At 47.8% G+C, this 21,507-nt stretch overlaps 1 protein-coding gene across 1 annotated transcript in view; it reads left to right on the top strand.

Annotated features, from left to right (window-relative positions):
* Positions 1–2,919: 2,919 nt before the first annotated feature.
* LOC138265060 (cytochrome P450 2G1-like) overlaps positions 2,920–21,507 on the top strand; it is an 88,771-nt gene continuing 70,183 nt past the window's right edge. Inside the window, exon 1 of the mRNA XM_069212608.1 lies at positions 2,920–3,337. Coding sequence (XP_069068709.1) covers positions 3,167–3,337 — 171 coding nt within the window. The 5' untranslated portion in view covers positions 2,920–3,166. The remainder of the gene's footprint in view (positions 3,338–21,507) is intronic.

Raw genomic sequence — 21,507 nt, forward strand, 5'->3', positions numbered from 1 at the left:
AAGGGGTCACTACAGATATGGGAACAGGAAGTAGTGCTGAATAGCACTACTTTGCATGGGTTCTCATGACCTCATTTGACCATTTGTAAGATCCTAGAGCTTCAGATAACTAGAAAGTGCTGATCAAATTTACTAGATTCTTCTACTTAACCGCAGTAAAAGTGTGTTCACCAAACCTCCAAAACTGGCATTTCTGCACTAAACCTGTGCTTATAAGATACAGTTCATTGGTGCATCCAGATGTCCACTATGATGCAATCCTCTGTTTCCACATTATTCTATCCAAAGCCCTCCCACAAATAATTTGTCTTTCCTGGTTATTGGAATGTGAGACATTTTCTTACTTTTTGTAACAAACTCCAATTTTTATGATTCACTAAAATTCTTGAAAGCCTCCCTAAGGTCTTGATTCATCATTCTCTAATTCAAGAAGGATGTCTTCTTATTGCCTCTACAGATAATTTGTCCATTTTCATCCTCAATATTGATTACAGATGAATTAAAATTGAATTGAATTGATTACAGTTGTAGATTTTCCTGTAGTTGAGGCTGTGGCAATCCATTTTTACTAAATGTATCCTTTATTTGAGTCCCGGTGAGAAGTAAACTTGTCTGCCAGGACCATCCAGGTAACATACAGTCAATAAAACAATACACGACATGCACACTTTGAGATATAGTCACAAAGGAATTTTCAGCTATAAACATGCTTCTTAAAGTGCATTGGTAGAGATTTATGGTGAGATCAGTGAGGGGTTGTGGTCTAGAACTTGGAGCTGCCGCCTTTAGAACCTGGACTCCCAGGTACTAATGATTGTGTGTTTGTGGGTAAATCATTTAATCTCCCTGTGCCTAAATGTAAGTAAAATGTATTTTTGCAGACCCCACTTGATGTACTTGATCTTAGATTGTCTCTGAATCTTGCACCAAATTTACAACGCTCCATTGCGTCACAGCTAGGTTCACCATATATAAATACTAACACATGCATACATACAAAAAATACAATAAAGGTTTCTGTGTGGGCCTTACTCTCTGGCCCCTTTCCAACCTGGAAATGATTGGAAATGTATGCAAGCCAAGGGCACATTGGAGAGGAGGATCAGTTCCGCCGGTGGGGATCCCAACAAATGTAGAACTCTGCATAGTGGAAAAAGCAGCCTGCTGGAACTGCTAAATGACATTCCCAGTAGTACATCTAGAAACCGGCTTCTAGCGCACCTTTCCAGGGTCACTACTGGGAATGTTGATAGTACCACGAGACCTTTTAAAAAAACCTAAAAAATATTTAGGCAGAGATCAAACTTTGACACCCAGATATTTTGCCTTCTATTGGTGGACATGCCTTTATGTTTCTACAAGAAAAAGATAATGCCAAATAAAAGCATTGGGGGCGTGCTACCCCACACCACCACAATACGCACATCAATAAATGTTTGACAAATCATTATCGGGTCATTACGGGACACATGCATTACTATGGGAAGACTGTTACGACTGACCCATTCTCCCTTCCAGTTATGTAATGAAATGCATTCAAAGTACCATATAGTAAGAGTATAGATGGAACATGTATCTCATGACAACTTATTGGCCAGGGTGCTGGAATATCCATTTTTTGACTTCTCTTTTCTCTATGAAAGCAGGACAATCTACCTGACCTGTTGCATGCCAGTGCCAGTGACTTTCTGCTCACTAGTACAAGCATCTGTGGTTTCCACACCAGTAGCTTTCGCCCATCAAAAATGTTTACTTCCTCCTGGAATGCTGGTTGATCTATAATGGAATCAGACCCTGGAAACAATTCTGCTGTTGACTCCCAATCTTTACACTTTGCTACATTAATGAAACACTCAATAAAGAAATACAGTAGAAAAGAAAACATTGTTGTTATTGGCCATTTTCTTTTTGATTTGCCATGGAGCATGGAGTGGACTTATGCAACTGTCATATATCTATGTCTAATACATGGGAAAACTGAGCACCCTACATGAAGACCTGCCTCTGTGCTTCTAACCTGCGCCTATTAATACACTCTAGTCCTGACATCACCAGTACCGCGCAATTAAAATGTCATAGCTACTCAACTATAATAAGGTATTAGGGTTGAGTTGTGACATCACAATGTGTGGTGCCAAAGCCAGCAGATGGTGTCAAGAGGAAGCCATGAGGCAGAATGGTAACTGCTGTTGACACAATGACAATTCACTTTTTAGCTCTCGTGGCCTATTTTGTTGAAACAAACAGTTGTTAACATTACCGTGCCATTTATAGCAGAATGATTATTTTCTAAAGGCTATATTTAATTACCACAAATCTGGAATCAGTCTGCATGATAAAATACTTTACAAACCAAAGGTGTTTTTGAAAAAGGATTATGTTCAACAGTATAGGATATGTTTTTGCAACAAAATGGTGAGTTTAATTCACGCTACACGTCCCACGTGTATTCTACATATGAGTAGTCATTTTCACCTATCTGATGCATGTTCATTCATATGAAGGGAATAAAGGTAGAAGTTTTTTGGGGAATGGGGTAACCATTTGTTAAGAATAATTAAATATCCTCTGACACACCCTAAAAGAGTTTTGGAAGTCACATCAGAGTGCTATGACCTTACAAAGGAATTCGACCTTCAGCCTTGTTCCTAACTCTTTGCTAACTTGTAATATAGTTAGAAAGTGCAGAGTGCCTCAGATAGTCCACTTCTGTATTACAGAAGCAAGCGGAGGATCTGAAAGAAACCTGTAAAAATATTGAACTTGTGCACGTCAGTGCTCATCTGACAGGATCTAGGGCACCAGGGCGGGGACAAGACGCTACTTGTTGTGCCATTTACATAAATAATCGAAAGAAAGGCAGCCAAACAAATAAATAAAGCTCAGTGTGGTCTGTCCCCGAGGGAATAGATGAGAGAGAGCAGGGCCAAGAGAAGAACTTTGAAGAACAGAAGAGAAGGGAAGGGGAGAAACAAAATGTGCATGTAATAGGCAGTGATAGAGAACGAGATAGATAATAAACCTAGAGAGAAGGGGCGGGAAGAAGCAACTCCAGAAAGATAAAGAAGGGGGATTGGAGCAGGGAAAAGTGCATTGAGAAGTAGAGAAAGACGGGTCTTTCAGGTTTGTGCATAGGAGAACATCAGAGCGGAGAGACTTGCCCACCATGTTGTCCCTCAGTGCTGTGTTTCTGGCTCTGGTAGTGTGTGTCCTGGCAGCACAGTATCTCAAACTTCAGGGGTGGAGGAGAAGGTATCCCCCTGGACCGACCCCGCTGCCCATCATCGGCAACCTGTGGACCGTCAGATTTAATCTTCAGCAAGAGACCCTCATGCAGGTACTGTGACTTCTTTGAAGATACATTTCTACTCTGAGAGAGTGTTTATGCTCACACATGCGTGCACTACAAGCTGTCAACAGTGACCCGCGCTGGCAAGTAGTTCTGCTTTACCCTTCTCTCAATGTGGACCAGCCAGTAACTTTCATGCAATATCATGCCCTCTCGGATTCCGAGGGATGCTGTACAAGGGATCTAGGTTAATGTTTCTGTTCTGCACTAAATATTTGAAAATGGCACCCTTTGGAATATTACTATAAGCGCTGCTCCCCATACATTAAAGTTTAAAGGACCCTTGGGTTCACACTTCCCCACACCTGTAAAGAATTTTTATTAATACCAAGGGTATTAATCCTGCACCGTAAGTGTGGTTTGCCATTTTTTGCAGTTTTACATAGCTCAAACTTAACTTGAAGGTATTGATGCGCTTTACATGAGCAACACAAGAACATATTGTTATTATTGTTATTATTCTTAATATTATTAAACTTATTTTTATTATTATTATGAATATTATCATTATTATCATTAATGTTATTATAATGAAGTCAAACACATCTTTATTCAGATAAAAATATCAATAAAGAGACACACAAATAAAGTTAATGTGAATATGTCACCAAAAACATTCTCATATCTAGAATAAGAATAAAATTCACACATATTCATCACAGAGCATTCATAGTTTAGTTGAACAATCACAAATCTAAAAAATAATGATCAATAGCCAGCAAAAGAAGAATCATTATCATATAATATCAAATAATATGAAGCTGTTTAACATGTGCCATCTCTATACATCAAAAGATCCCTAATGTAACAATACAGGACCTTGGGCCAGATGTACGTAGAATCCGGTTTGAGATTTCCTAATTACAAATCTTTGTGATTCGCAATTAGGAAGTCTCAAACTGCTATGTGCAACAGTGTGTTTGACAGTGTTTGTGATTCCCAAATGGGTCACAAAGGACCTGCCTCATTAAAATTCATGAGGCAGGTTGCAATTTGCGACCCATTTGGGAATAGCCATACTCACAGGAATGGTGGCCTGCTGGGGTCAGCAGACCACCATGTCTCTGACTGCTTTTTATTTTGTTTTAATGCAGCCTGTTTTCCTGGGTGATGGTTTGCTAAAATAGAGTGCCATCCTTTGTATCAGCTGCCTGTTGTAAATGAGCCCACACTTTCTCTTATATTTCTTCTCTTCTTTTCCTTAGTGCCTGCTTGTAGAGGAATCTCAAAGCTGAGATCGCCTCTTAATTTTTAGGAAGGGTTTGGAGGACCTTCTTCAGGTTCCGATGTGCTCATGAGCAATCTTGATCAATCTACCTAGTGTGTTTTCTGTCACTCCTCCTCTTCCGATCCAATCTTAAATTACCCACAAGTGCTGTTAATATTTTTAGTGGAGACCACTATAGATTGGTATGGAGAGAAATTGAGATCAATACAAATGGTGAACTCACGGGAATTGTCATTGATAACCTCCTCTAACAGGGCAGTTCCATTCATATGTGTCCACCTAAGACTGATACTATTAGTGCCCTTGGTTTTAATGTGTTCAGCAAGATGTGACCCATTAGTCCACTGAGTCCTAATATTAAGTACCATCAACAAAGAGTGATCGTCACTAAAGTGGCTTGGGGAGATTATTGTTCCTTCCCTGTCCTGATTGTGTTCCACTAACTCCAGGTTATTTTTAAAAGTGAGTTCCCTATATAGATTATGTGGAAAGTGTGCTTGGTTACCCCTTGGATATTTGTATAACCACAGATCTTACTATTGTGCTTTTTGCAGGTATTGATATCAAAGTCCCCAACTAATATACATATATACACAATTGTATCAAACAATTCCAGTTCTCTTCTTAGGTCATCAATTACCTTATTTCTTGTATTGTCAAAGACATTGATATAAAAGTTAATCAGGATAAAGTTCAAATTCTCTATGGTCTGAAGATGAAATATCTGAAAATAGGGTGAACTAGAAAATGTCTTTTTAACCATTAATGGGGAGATAGTAAATGTTAATAAAGCAAACCCCACCTTTGCTCATCCATATTTGGAGGGGGTAGCTGGAGTGCTGAAGGTCTTATACTTATCTTGGTGAAATCCCCGTCTGTTGAGTTTCCTGGAGGCAGATCAGTTGGGATGACTTGATCAGGTTAACCCAATTCTTGTTCTCCAACTTCTTTTTAAAGCCTGCAATAATTCATGACCTGATTTTTACTTTAATACCCTCACTGTATGGGTTTGGGGACCCTGGCCTAACCACAGAGGTAATATCAGCTATCTTCTTATAGGTTACAGCTTGCCCAACAGTAATCCAGTTTTCACAATTATCCTTATCTCCACTGTGGTCAGGTAAAACCTCCTGGCACTGAGCTATTAAAGACCTTGCGTCCCACCCGGGCAAACGTGGCTGTGCAGTCAATCACAGTCATTGAGCAAAGTCAGAGGGTCATATCTGTTTGAGAGATGCAACTTTCCTTGATGCTGGGTGCAGCCCACCTCCAGCCGGGGCAGGACACCTGGGTAACTGCAACTGGTTTAATTGTGAGGTCTATAGGAAAAAACGAATGGAAGGGCCACAAAAGAAGATGAAAGATTGTTACCATCCGGGCGTCTGAGGGAAGCAAAGATTCTCTCCACCCTGAGTGAGCTCTTAAAGTTTATAATAACACAGTCTCCCTCCAAAGATTTCTAATATTTGCCTATCCAATGTACTCACTGAACCATATTATTCCATGTTCCAACACAAACCCCATCATACAATTGGACTCTACCCAGTGTATAATCTTGTTCTGCAGTTCGATAAAGCTTTCTTTTGAGCCAACCTTAAGCAAGGGAACATTTTTCAACACCACAACATAAGGAGTAGCTTCTGGTGGCAGATTTGGTATAACAATGTTTGTCAGGTGAAGGTGTGTCATCGGTCTTTCAAGGTAGCACGTGGCTGAATACAACCCCAACTGATTTCTCTGGCTCCCACTGTGCCCTCAGGGACTGTCATGGCTTCTAAAACATGAGTGACTGTACACACTTTCACAATAGGGACCTGTAGCTTGTAAGTTCAACTAGGAGGCTCAACATCCCGATCAGTATGTGGCTCTATAGTTCTTCCCTCTACTTAAACATCATTAAGATGGGACTGGATTCTGACCTTGTATTCCCATAGTACATGCTGATTCATTGAGGTTTGAGTACATGCTGATTCATGGAGGTTTGACAGTGCCAGTTCGATTGCTGCTTGGCACGTACAGATAGTTTCCAACTTAGCATCCAAAGAACCAGCCAGGTTATCATACAGTGAATCCATCAACTTGTCCTTCTTCCTGGGCATAGTGGTGCTACTCCTGGGTGACTCAGTGGTGCTGATCCCTGGGCAGATTAGATTTACTACCCGTCTCTACTCTCTTCCTCTTTCCTACCGCTCCTTGTCCCCCATTTGTGCACACCAGAACTTTGGCTCTAAAGGAATAGGAGCCTTGTGGGGTCTAGGTGACAAAAGGTGTTCAAAGCACTTCAGAAACCTGTGAAGCTGAGAAGCGGCCCTCTTTACCCCAGCCGGCATGGAGGAAGGCACATCCCCAAAATCATGAGCCTGGGAAGTAAGAGTCTCTAGGGATGGTGAGATAGATGAGGAGAGAGCTAAATTGCATTCAGCCAGTTCGATCTCTTGCTCTGTAGTTTAGTTTTAAGGATTTATAAAGCGCATAGTTACCTTAAGGCATCCCAGTGCTAACATAACATGACTACTGCCAGAGACAAGGAAAATCCAGAAAGTTACCTACAGAAAAGGATAGTCTTGAGTTTTTTCCTAAAAAGCTGCTCTGAGGGTTCATAACGAAGCTCAAAGGGAAGATCATTCCAAAGGCGGGCGGCCTTGGTAGAGAAGGAATTGGCTCCCCAAGCTCTCTTAAACCGAATGATGTTAGCATGTCGGAAGGAGGAAGATCTCAGACTTCGGGAGGGGGCATAGATAAGGATCCGTTTTCTAAAGAACATCGGACCCTTATCATGGAGGGCCCTGTGAACAATACACAGGGCTTTAAAGTGGGTACGCTGCTTGATGGGGAGCCAGTGGAGTGTTGAAAGAGCCGGCTTTGCGGATAGATGTCTGGGAAGATCAATAAGGAGCCTGGCCGCTGCATTCTGTACTGTCTGCAACTTCTTTATCACATAAGCCGGGGAACCGAGAAACAGATAGTTCCCATAGTCAAGGCAGGAGAGAATCAGAGTTTGAACGAGGATTCTTCTAGCCGTAGAGGGTAGAAGGTTAAAAACCTTCCTAAGGACTCTTAAAATACCAAAACATGTAGAAGAGACTTTTTTTGCTTGAAAATCCATAGTCAAGCGGGAATCCAACCAAAAGCCAAGGCTTTTTACCTGAGCCTTGGGTGGAGGAAGGTTGTTAAAAGCCTCGGAGTGCAATGAGAGGGGGGAGGCTGGGGAACCATTGCCCAACACAATAACTTCTGTACCTCAAAAATGCGTCCATAGTAGTGTTGGAGTAAGGTATTGGTGCGCTGACCTGTGACTTTCGTTACCCCCTACTTCAAGGCTCTTTGTAAAAAGGCCAGGAAGGGGGGGTCACTGCAGATCCATGAGTAACAACTAGGAAGCAAAGTTACCCCTTGAACCCACTTGGTGTCCCAGTAATTACCAAGCCAATAGGTCAAGAATGGATAAAAACCACATCGCTTTACCCTATGTTAATAAGCTAAAAAGGTCTCACCACTCCATAAATGTCTTGACATACTCATGGGGCAGACATCCAACACCGGTAGCTAGTGTATTGTCTGGCTACTCACATATGGCTGTGGAGATAGTTTCAAAATGAAGGAGGGTAGAAAACTAGGCACCTACTGATGATCCGGTGCAGGCCGGATGCAGGCTGGATCATGAGGCAAACTCCAACGGGGGTAGACACCAATCCTACAGGCCTTCCTGAGTCCAACAGCAGGATAAAGGATTGACGCCTAGTCCAAAACCTAAAGATGGAGCCCAGCCTCCTACGGGCTCCGACGGGTGTGAATGGGTCCACCTTTGGCCTGGGCTTGTCCTGGGCGTGGTCCACACGCACCCTGCCAAGCAGGAGGTGGTAGGATGCTTAAAAGTGTGGGGAAAACAGGCACACCCCCTCCTCAGGCAGCACAGCACTGTGGGACACCGAGTCCCCAGGAACAACCAAGCCTCCTCCAGTGCATCCCACACCACAGGAAGTGGTAGCGAGCTTAAGGGCATGCTGCTTGGGGGAAACAGGCATCCTCCCTCCTGAGGAAGCACAGCTGTATAGGACACGAAGGGGGTCATTTTGACCTCAGCGGTCTTTTTCCAAGACCGCAGAGGGACTGACGTGCGGAAGACCGCCAGTGGTGGCCGTTTGCCACTCTGCCTATTATGACCATTGGCAGCTCTCCGTCCTTTTACGGACGGAGAGCCGCCAACAGCCATACTGGCGGGTGGCGGGGAAGTGGAGGTTGCTCCACCTCCACTGCCATGCCAACAGAACACCGCCCAGCGAATCACATCCTGTGATTCGGCATGGCGGTGTTCTGTTGGCGGTGTGGTGTCGGCGGAGCAGCCCCCATGGCTCCCGTCCCCTCCCGGAGGATCTTCAGACCAGGTAAGTCGATCATCCGTGAGGGGAGGGGAGTGGGGGGGTTGTGTGTTGTGTGCGTGCATGGGGGTGTGAGTGTGTGTATGTAGAGGGGGTGTGTGAGTGCGTCTATGCTTGCAGGGGTGTTGTGTGAATGGGAATGAGTGTGTGTATGTCTGTATGGATGTGTACTTGTATGTTTGAATGTGGGTGTGCGTGTCTGACTGTGTGTGTGGATGTTGGCATGTATGTCGGTGTGTCTGCGTGTATGTGTGTTGGTGGTGCCTGCATGCGTATCGTGTGTGTATGAGTGATGTGATGTTGGGGGTCGGGTGGGAGGGGGGTCCTGCCACCTTTGGGGGGTTGCAGGGGGGGTGGGGAGGGTAGGGGAGAGAGTCGGAGTGGTTTGGAGACCCCTATCAGTGCCAGGGAAGGAATTCCCTAGCACTGATAGTGCTTACTGCCATGGATTTCATGGCGGTTTCAAAACGCATGAAATTCATGGCGGTCAGCCGGGTCCAAATACTGCCGGCGGTATAGTGACGGCCACCGGGCTGGAGACCCTGGTCTCCAGCCCGGCGGTCGTCTCCGCCCTGGCGGGCGGAACGGAGAACCAGCGGATGACCATGGCGGTAACCACCATGGTCATAATACACAGAGGAAAGACCGCCAGCCAGTTGGCGGTCTTACCGCCGCTTCTCCGCCTTCTGCCAGGGTCATAATGAACCCCCAAGTCCCCAGGTAATTGTAATTCTATTTATATAGTGCTTACTACCCCTGACAAGGCGTCGTATTGCTTTTAGGCGAGTAGCGCGCTACTTTAGAACCCAAGAGGAATTAGTGGTGGATTAGTATAGGGAAATATGAGTAAAATATTAGTATTATTAGGAATTAATTTGAGCAGAGGATATGTGAGTTTGTTAGTTGGATTGACTAGAGTAATGTAGGGAAGAATCCAGAAGTGTTCATTGGGAGTTTATGGTAATAGGATTAGGCTTGGGATGAGTAAAGGCGAGATGGAGGGGGGGAAGGGTCTTTGGAAAGGTTTAGGGAGATCATAGTAGCAGGAGGGGTGTTGGTTGAGTCAAAGGTGAGATAAATGAGGGAGAATTTAGTAGGGTTGTTTGGGAAATCATGGTAGTAAAATGAGGTTTGGGGTGAGCTAGAATTTAATTATTTATAATTTGAATTTTATTTATTTTTCTTTAATTTTTCTCTAGTACAGTAGGAGTAGAGTAATAAATAAATAGATATGTAAATGCATAGTAAGGGAATATGTGTGCAAGGAATATAATAATGGGTATAATAATATGAGAAGAAAAGTAGTATTGTATAAACACAGAATTTCAAGATTTTAATATTTAAAGTTAATTAATAAGTGTCCTTTTTTAACATTAATTTATCTTTCCTCTATTTCTGAATAGCGAAATGCTTATGATAATAAAACATTTGATCATTGTGATATAAAAATGAAAGCAACATATATATGTATGTACACACACATATACATACACATACACATGCACACAAACACATACACACACCTGTATATATCTATTTAACCGTGAGTAAATATACATTTGCTAAACCAGCTTAAAAAGTATGTGTATAATTTATTAGTATGAAAAAGTAACAATACATATTTCTTAAAGAACTATACATATCTAGAATATACACATAATCCAATTCTAAATCTTTATCAACATAGGCATATGCAGTCCATTGCTGTTTGAATGTGATGATTATGAAGGAAAGCGCCAACTCCTGAGTAGTCTTCTGAAGGCAAGATAGTTATCCGTGGGTCTCATATTTGGGGGTAATGAATTCCATAGTTTGGCTGCTTGAACGGAAAAGGATGTACCACTTATTGTCTTTTTCTTGTATGGTGGTGTTCTAAGGCGGGGTGCCAATCTTGAGCAGAGGTTTCTTTGTTGAATGTATTTGGTTATTTTGTTTCTAATGAAAAGCGGTTCTGTTCCATGTATAGTTTTGTGGGTGATACAAAGCAGCTTGAAGGTGAATCTTCTGGCAACAGGTAACCAATGTCGTGCTCTCATGTTGGGGAGACGTGGGCTTGTAGCTTTACATGTAATAGTAGCCTGGCAGCTGAGTTCTGAATATGTTATAGTTTTTTCATAATAGAGATGATCCATGGTAGAGGACATTGGCATAATCCAGTTTGGATAGTACAAGAGAGATAGTAGCCTGCACCTTGGAAATCCGAGGTGGGGGAAGATGCATCACAGAGTCTTTAAGGTGATGAAGCTTGATCGTGCTATTTTGTCCACTTGGGCATTCATTGTTAACTTGGAGTCTATGGTAATTCCAAGGTTTTTAACTTCCTTGGATACTTGAGGAGGTGGTGAGAGATCGTAAGGCCAGGCACACAGTGGGTCATAATTTTTCCTGTCGCCACATGTGCGTATTTCCATTTTAGAAGCATTTAGTTTGAGATGGCTCCAAGTCATCCACTGATCAACGGCTATAAGGCAACTGAATATTTGTGAGTATTCAATGTCTTTGGGGCATTCCAAATTAAGTAGTGATTATGTGTCATCTCCATAGTTGTAGCATGTGAGTTGAAAATCATTGATCAATTCTGGTAATGACATGATGTAGATGTTGAAAAGCATAGGTGAGATGATTGATCCTTGGGGGGGCCCTGCTTTTGTGAGGTAGGGTTTGGACGAGAAGGGTGGAGAATAGATTATATTAGTTCTGTTTTGAAGGTAGGATGTAATTCAGTTGAGAGCAGTCCCTTCTATGCCGGCTTCATGGAGTCTTTGAATTAAGGTGCATTGGTCAACAGTATCAAAGGCAGCTGAGATGTCCAAGAGAAGTAGTGCAGCAACCCCACTGCCGTTGACTGTGTTTTTAAGATCATCCCAGATTGCTATGAGTGTCGATTCAGTGCCTCTTCCTGGGTGGAATCCAGTTTGGTAGTCTGAAAGTATGGAATTGTCTTCAACGAATTGTGACATCCGGACGAATGCTGCTCTTTCTATCAGTTTGCCCCGGAAAGGTCCATTTGTGATTGGTCTGTAGTTGTTGGGGTCCTGCGGGTCTAGGTACAATGAAGCTTCCTCCTGTACGTCCCTCTGGAGGTTGTAGGGCACTTTAGAGTGCGTGGCACAGGGAAAACAGGCATGTCCCCTCCTCAGACAGCACAGCAAAATGGGACACCGAGTCCCCAAGAACAACCAAGCCTCCTTCTGTATGTCCCATGTTGAGGGAGGTGGTACGGCACTTAAGAGCATGTGGTGTAGGGAAAACCGGCATATTCCCTCCTCAGACAGCACAGCAATATGGGATCTGAGACCCCAGGAACAACCAGCCCTCCTCCTGTACATCCTGTAATGTTATTATTATTATTATTAAACAGAAGAATACTAAGTGATTTGCCCAGAATCACAGGAAGTTGAGCCGACGCCGAGACTCGAACCTGTTAAAATATAAATAGACACAATTACATATCTCTCCCAGTAAATTACAGGTCAAACATTTACATCTTGTGTGGAAAGACGAGTCAATAAAAAAGTACCTCTGACCAGAGTTTGATCTCATTCATTTGCTTCAGAGTACATTGGGAATGTATTTACCATAGATTGACTAAAGGCACCACCCACCACAGTGACTGTCCTTGTCCTTTGTTAGCGCCAGAAAAAAAATGTCATTTTGGCATTTGATTGCATGCTTTACTTCTAGAAATAATCCCTTTTTAGGACATTTATTAGAGTCTGTCACCCCTGCATGGCCTTTCAACGTGTCATAGGGGCTTTAGTATAGATCTGGCTCAGGTATTTGGGACTCATATTGAGTTCTTTCTATGGTCCCCTCATTCATTTCCAAAGATAGAGTACCTTTTTTTCAACAGTGTACTTTAGTGGCCCAAAAAAGTTACCTCATTTACATTAGGGAAGTTGAAATTATTTTCAAAGCCTTAGTCAGGAATAGTGTGTCATGCGGGGTTTTAGTGTGCTTAACGCTACTATCCATATACAATGTTTTGAAACACATTCTGAGATTCCAGTGCCTTGACAGCAGTTGATTTGAGTACTGAAAGTGTTCCTGACTTTGGAAGAATGTAACAGGCTTTTAAACTGGAAGCAAAGTGTGGTATCTTCTAAAATGTAATGGGGATGTGTTATAGAAGTGACAGTAGCCAAGACTGTTCTATGAAGAGAATGTTATGTTTTGAAAGGTGGAGAGGATCAGCCTCAGGGTGGTGGCTGGGATGATTCTTGTAAGCTGTATCTTGGAATAAACTTGGAGAAGCCCTCACCCTGTCTGCAAACTATACTTAAATCGTCTTTTTACCTTTTGTATCTTTTTATCTCACAATTCTACAGTAGTGACGAGGTAAAAAGACAAATTTGGAGGTATGTCAGTGTTTCAGTGGCCATCCTAATATCAATGTGAGGAACTATGGAGAGAAATGTGTTGTGGGACTCAACTTGGCAAATAATGCAAGCGATAAAAAAGAGGAGAGTGGCGTTGTGGGAGCAGATATTCAGGAAACATAGGTTCAGAAGGCATTTATAGGACTGCTATTTTAGAAACCTGTGAGGGCCCATCTTGTGCTGCTGTCCATATACCACTGTGAAGATACACACTTGTGCTGTATCTCCCCAGTGATGTGGAATTGACTAACGCCGCTCCGTTCACCAGGGAGTTGTGTGGTGGGCACTTAATCATGTTTCTCCCTTGGGCTGTCTCACTGTTGTTAGTCCGCGTGCACCAGTAATTGACTTGTGCTTATCCTTTCACCTAGGAGCTGTGTGGTGCCTCGCACATCTCCCTTGTGCCGCATTTCTGTTAGCACCGCTATTTGGAAAGCAATCAGAGCTTCTTCTAGAAACAGATGCTATGTGTGTAACGTCATTTTGGCAATTTTTTGGAGCATTGGGAAAATCAGAATGGGAAACATACAAGTCACAATGTTCTAGGAAGCGGTAGTGATAGCATTCAGCACATTCATTTCAGTACCTTCAAGTAGGGCACCAGTGATAGGCACACCACTAAAGATTGTGATTGTTTTTTGATGTGTTTGTTGTGCCATCAAAGAAAATCCACTGTGAGAGGCACACCACAGAACCATATGGTTGTGTGGGACCAGGGTGAAAGGCACACCTAAAATGCCTAACCAGAGGCAGGTGATTTTTGTTTTGCTATTAATCATTGTGATAGGCAAATCTTGAAGTACTGTGGGGGTCATTCTGACCCTGGCGGTAAAAGGCAGTTACTGCCGGTCAGAAGACCGCCATAACACCGCCGCGGCCGCGGTAACCCGCCAGGGTCATTCTGACCCACAACTGCCAAACCGCCAAAAACACGACCTCCACTGAAGGCCGCCACATCAGCGGTCAGCGATAAACTGGAGATGACCAAACCTCCACCGTCACGCCAACAGAAATACGCCCATGCCATTACGACCCACGAATCCACGCGGCGGTCTTTCAACCGCGGTATCCCATTGGCGGTACACACCACTGCGGTCAAAATACACACACCTTTACAAAACACAGCCACATTGGATAATTCAAAATACACACACCTGATACACATACAAACACCACTCCCACACAATCAATACGATATAAAACACACACCCACATCAACCACAAACCCCCACAAATCGAAATTCAGAGACAAGGCGCAATACACAGAGAGAGAGCACAGGGAACGCAAACCACAACACACACAGGAACCCAACATCATCCCCCACACTACATCTACGCACAAAACACCACACACCACTACACTCATCACCACAAACACCACCCCACACCTCATCCACACCACCCCATGGCACCCCAAAGACACCCCAGGTTCTCGGACCAAGAACTCAGGGTCATGGTGGAGGAAATAATTAGGGTAGAGCCCCAGCTCTTCGGCACACAGGTGCAGCACACCACAATAGCCAGGAAGGCGGAGCTATGGCAAAGGATCGTCGACAGGGTCAATGCTGTGGGACAGCATCCCAGAAATCGGGAAGACATCCGAAAGCGCTGGAACGACCTACGGGGGAAGGTGCGGGCGATTGTGTCAAGACACAACATCGCTGTGCAGAAGACTGGCGGCGGACCCCCACCCACTCCACCCGAATTCACAGCATGGGAGCAAGAGGTCTTGAACATCCTGCATCCTGAGGGCCTCGCTGGAGTAGGCGGAGGAATGGACTCTGGTAAGTCTAATCTCAACTACTCCCCCCCCCAACCACCAGCATGCCAACACACACCCCCACCCTCACCCCCAACCCCCCAGCACATATCCTCCCTGCTAATGTCTCACCAGCACAACCCACCCAAACCAACACCAACCCCTGAATGCCAACACAAACCATGGACACCCATCACCTAAGCATGACCACTGCACATACCCATCCCCCCCCCCAAACCACCCTCACAACTCCTCCCACAAGGGAATGCCAGCACTGGGGGACAAGGGCACCCACAATTTGCACGCCATGGCACACACAGAAGCAATAACCATACTCTTTCACAACTGCAGGGCCCGAACGCCAACACACCGGCCCGGAGGGTCCAGAAATGTCCATCCCACCCCCAGAACAGGCCCCCAGTGATGACAGCAGCTCTGTCGACCTAGAACCTGATGACCAGCCCGGACCATCGGGGACCTCTGGACAGTCGGTTCCCCTCAGGCAGCCACAGGCCACAGCAGACCTACCCCCCTCTGGAAACCCCAGCACAGCACCCACCCAGCAGGCCCATGCCTCTGTCTCCAGGACAGGTCAAGCAGCGGTGTGTCTACCACTACAGGGCACCCAGGGCAACCCACCACCCCAACAACAACAGGGACCTGGGGGCAGTGGTAGTGGGCACACCGTCCAGGGGACAGAGACGATGGCGACGGTCCTGGCCAGGTTCCAGGAGATCCAGGCCATGCAGGAGGGCCAGTACATGGGGTTCCGGGAAGAACTGCGCAGCATCAGTTCCACAATGGGTACAATCGTGGTGGCACTCAACCAGATTGTCACCACATTGCGGGACCATGTAGCCCCCCAAAGGGCCCCTGCCACTAGCATGGAGGAAGAACAGCCCACCACCTCCGCCGGCACTAGTGGTCAGGAGGCCCCGACACAACAGCAACGGCCCACCCGGACCCCACCCCCTGCAGAACATGAACCACCCGGCAAGAAAGGCCTGAGATCGAGGAAGAAGACAGAGTAGGATGTCAAGACCCCCGCCATGCACGGATCCCCCCGGATGTCATCCCACTGTCCCACTTGTTCACCCTGTCCAACCTTGAACTGCCCCTGCTCCACCTTCCACTGGCATATGGACAATGCACCTGTGCGAACGTGAGTCTGGACTCTGCCATGGACATGCCTCCACCATCACCCATCACCCTTTTTGAACTATACACCAATTTTTGCACTTCAATAAACACAATTATTGCACAAAAACCATCTGGAGTCTGCTATTTTTTTTTTTAAACCAACTGTATTCAATATAACCAACCAAAAATGTCCAAATACATTGTTATGACAACATACCAGTGTCACACAGCGGTAGTCCATGGGGAAATAAACCAGAGGGCACTCCGTGGGGACCACATCACTGAAATAGGAAGGCAAATTCACAACTAAGTTACCATACATTGGGGTGAAAGGTCAGACAGTAAGAGCCAGTACTGTTACAGATATAATAAAATGCAGGAGTAGATTCTTACCTGTGTGTTACTGGAAATACTGCAGTATCACTCTGTCCCTGTTGTCTGTGTCGTCCTCTTCGTCTTCCTCCTCTTCACTCTCCGCAGGCTCCACAGCGGCCACAACACCACCATCTGGACCATCCTCCTGCAGGAAAGGCACCTGGCGTCGCAAAGCCAGGTTGTGAAGCATGCAGCAGGCCACGATGATATGACACACCTTCTTTGGTGAGTACATTAGGGATCCACCTGTCATATGCAGACACCTAAACCTGGCCTTCAGGAGGCCGAAGGTCCGCTCGATCACCCTCCTAGTACGCCCATGGGCCTCATTGTACCGTTCCTCTGCCCTTGTCCTGGGATTCCTCACTGGGGTCAATAGCCAAGGCAGGTTGGGGTAACCAGAGTCACCAATTAGCCACACACGCTGTCTCTGTAGCTGTTCCATCACATAAGGGATGCTGCTATTTCGCATGACGTACGCGTCATGCACTGACCCTCGGAACTTGCCATTTACATGGGAGATGTACTGGTCAGCCAAACAGACCACCTGGACATTCATGGAATGATAACTTTTTCGGTTCCTGTACACCTGTTCATTGTCTTGTGGGGGGACCAAAGCCACATGGGTACCATCAATGGCACCAATGATATTGGGAATGTGTCCAAGGGCATAGAAATCACCCTTCACTGTAGGCAAGTCACCCACCTCAGGGAAAATGATGTAGCTCCGCATGTATTTCATCAGGGCAGACAACACTCTGGACAACACCCTTGAAAACATAGGCTGAGACATCCCAGATGAAATGGCCACTGTAGTTTGAAATGATCCACTAGCCAAAAAATGGAGTACTGACAGCACCTGCACTAGAGGCGGAATCCCTGTGGGTTGGCGGATGGGTGACATCAGGTCTGGCTCCAGCTGGGCACACAGTTCCTGTATAGTGGCACTGTTGAGTCTGTAAGTGAGTATGACATGTCGTTCTTCCATTGTCGACAGGTCCACCAGCGGTCTGTACACGGGAACATTCCTCCGTCTCCTCGCAAGTCCCAGCGGACGGTGCCTAGGAAGGACAACATGGAGCACAGAGTCAATCAACCCACAGGTAAGTTCCCACAGCCTGCACAGTACACGAATCTCTCTGGATTGAATAGCTTGTATGAGTGTCGATGCAAGGCCTAGCCATGTGTGACGCAGTAGGAATTAAGCCATGTGGGCCCTTGAAATGGCAGCTGCCTGACCTGTGAAGTGTGACAATGTGAAGTGAGGTCATTGCGCTGGCGTGGCACGCCGTGGCGGTAGGCGGTCGAAGACCGCGGCGCAAAGCAGCATTGGTTAACATTGAACCCTATGGGTTTCAGGAGCCAATGACGATGTGCGCCGGCGGTCGTGGTACGCACCGCCGCGGTACGCACCGCCGCGGGCGTGACCGCCATTTTCTCTCTGCTTAATCACATGAGACCTGAGCATCCACAGGAGAGGACCTATACTGCAAGTGCTGCTGTGACCTCGGTCTGGAAGTGATAATGGCTGCTGCGACTGGGGAAAGGGCCCCCGCCTTCAGTTCCGAAGAGTTGGAGAAGCTCGTGGACGGGGTCCTCCCCCAGTATGCGCTACTCTACGGTCCTCCAGACCAACAGGTGAGTACACGGGGGCCCATGCATAGTGGGCAAATGCCTGTGATGAGTGGGGTGGATGTACGATGGAGGGGAGGGGAGAGAATTATGAATGCATGGCACGACAGATGAGAGCATGTGCCACCTGGCAAGTTTGGGGAGGGGGGGCCACTCACATCGAGCATGCAGAAAAGTGATGATGTTTCTTTTCACCTCCTGTACATGTCACATAGGTCAGCGCCCATCAAAAGATCGATATTTGGCGTGCCATCACCAAGGACGTCCGGGCCCTGGGGGTCCACAACAGACGGGGCACCCACTGCCGCAAGAGGTGGGAGGACATCCGCCGCGGAAGCAGGAAGACCGCCGAGGCTCTGCTGGGGATGGCCTCCCAACCTAGGAGGGGTGCCAGTCGTACCTTGACCCCCCTGATGTCCCGGATCCTGGCGGTGGCCTACCCCGATTTAGATGGGCGCTTGAGGACATCACAGCAGACACAAGGGGGTGAGTACCAGCACATTCAGCTCTATTTGCGCGCAGTGGAGGTTCCTGGGTGGGGGAGGAGGGCTGTGGGTATCCCTAGGCCAGGGCGATTTCTGTAGGCTAGGCCCCTCCGTGAGGTATGGTCATGTGCCCCCGCCCCCGACCTCTGTAGGGTGCCTAGTAACGCTATTCATGGACCTGTGTATTCTGTGTGGGCAGTTGTCGCCCATAGGCTTGTAGGGCATGTCCCAGGGAATGAGTAGTGTACCCCAAGTACGCAGCGTAGTGCAGGGGGCTTCTGTGTCTGTCCTCTCCGCCAACGGTGTCCCAATGCATGCACTCAACTTGTCTTTATTTCTCCATCCCCCCCCCCATTTTCTTTGTTTTTCGGTGAATGTGTGCATTAGCATCATCAGGCGGAGGAGAAGTGGCATCGGCGCAAGAGGGAGCTGCATCTCACATGGCCCCGGAGGGCCATGCAACGGACTCCGACATGACCAGTGAGACGGAGGGCGAGGGGGGCTCCACCACGGGGACCCGTGCAGACGTCAGTGACACCGACACGTCCTCGGATGGGAGCTCCCTTGCGGTGGCGGCAACATCCATGCCCACCGATACTACAGGTACAGCCACCACCCAGCGCACCAGCTCCGCCCTCCCAGCAGCCCCTCGGCCTTCGGCCCGTGCCCACACGGCCAGGAAGGCAGCCATCTCCTTCGCCCCAGGCACCTCAGGCCCTGCCCCAGCTGCCCTCAGTGAGGAGGTCATTGACCTCCTGAGGACCATCATTGTTGGGCAGTCTACCCTTTTGAATGCCATCCAGGGTGTGGAGAGGGAGGAGCATCAAAGCAATGCATATCTGGAGGGCCTTCATTCGGGTCAGGCTGCCCATCAGCGATCGTTCAACGCTCTGGCCTCAGCACTGACGGCAGCGATTGTCCCTGTCTCCAGCCTCCCTCTTCTAACTCCCTCCACCCAGTCCCACTCCCCTGTTCCTCTGCCTATCCCATCCACACCTACAGACCAGCCTGCACACACCTCAACACCCAAGGGAAGCTCATCCAGACATAAGCACCATAGAACACACAAGCATTCACACAACCAACATACAGATGCAGACATGCCAACAGCCACTACCTCCTCTGTGTCCCCCACCTCCTCGTCTCCCTCCTCCCTCCCTGTGATGTCTACACTGACACCTGCATGCACACCACCATCAGCCAGTACACCCATCACCAGCACACCCTCCACACCAGTCCGCACAGGTGCAGTCACCACCCCCACTGCCATCTACACGTCCCCTGTGTCCTCTCCCAGTGTGTCTGTCACCCCGCTTCCAAACCACACAAACGCAGGCAGGCACCCAACCAACAGCCATCCACCTCACGTCAGCCTCCAGCCCAAGCACCTGCACCCAAAGACACCAGACTTGACTCTCCTACAACCACATCCTCTTCCTCCACTCCCATACCCACTCCAGCTACCCTTCCCATGGCTCCTAAAAAACTAATCCTCTATAAACTGGACCTCTTTTCCTCACCTGACCCACCCCCTCCATCTCGTAAGAGTTCCAAAAACACCTCAGCCACCACCTGCCCAGCAACTCCCAAGAACGTCGTGGCTGGTTTTTGGAGTCCGCCCTTTCCTTGTGCAGGGACATCGGCCAGCAGCAAAGGCACAGCCAGCCCCCCCCCCCCGGGAAGAGGAGCAAAGAACTGAAGGGCAGGCGCCACAGGCCTGATACGCCTGCCCCCAAGGAGGGTAGCCTTGCACCGTCACCTGCCACATCGGGTAAGGGAGCCAAGGGCCACGGAGAGTCTGCCAAGGAGGGCAAGGGCAGCAAAGCGCAAAAGGCAGGGAGCTGCCGACCTGGCCATGAGGGCCCCACCAGCCCCATTCCGGGGGTATCGGAGGAGACCCAGGGCCCCAGGACTCCATCACAGGAGGGCCCCGCAACAGAAAGGTCCGATGCTGACTGAGCAGGAAGTATTGGCCAGGTGTGGTTCACTCGAAACACAAGACAGGCACCGCTGAACAGGGCCCCGCCAAGACAGGCACCGCTGAACAGGTCCCCGCCGTGAGAAACACCGCTGAACAGGGCCCCGCCGTGAGGAGCACCGCTGAACAGGTCCCCGCCGTGAGGAGCACCGCTGAACAGGTCCCCGCCGTGAGAAGCACCGCTGAACAGGTCCCCGCCGTGAGAAGCACCGCTGAACAGGGCCCCGCCAAGACAGGCACCGCTGAACAGGGCCCCGCCGTGAGAAGCACTGCTGAACAGGTCCCCGCCGTGAGAAGCACCGCTGAACAGGGCCCCGCGAGAAGCACTGCTGAACAGGGCCCCGCCGTGAGAAGCACCGCTGAACAGGGCCCCGCCGTGAGGAGCACCGCTGAACAGGTCCCCGCCGTCAGAAGCACCACTGAACAGGTCCCCGCCGTGAGAAGCACCGCTGAACAGGGCCCCGCCAAGACAGGCACCGCTGAACAGGGCCCCCCGTGAGAAGCACCGCTGAACAGGGCCCCGCCAAGACAGGCACCGCTGAACAGGGCCCCGCCGTGAGAAGCACCGCTGAACAGGGCCCCGACAAGACAGGCACCGCTCCGCTGGGCCCTCCTGTCAAGCACCGCTCCGCTGGGCCCTCCTGTCAAGCACCGCTGGCCCATTGGCAGGCCCGGTTCTGTGTCGGGCAGGGCTTCACGAGGCACTCTGCCCACCATGCCTCCTCCATGACCAGTGGACTCTGTAATCCACCTGATGGACTGTGGCTTTCCCCCCCCAGGATGGTACAGTGGGCAATCCACCC

This window comes from Pleurodeles waltl, chromosome 11, assembly GCF_031143425.1.
Source record: "Pleurodeles waltl isolate 20211129_DDA chromosome 11, aPleWal1.hap1.20221129, whole genome shotgun sequence".
NCBI lineage: Eukaryota > Metazoa > Chordata > Amphibia > Caudata > Salamandridae > Pleurodeles > Pleurodeles waltl.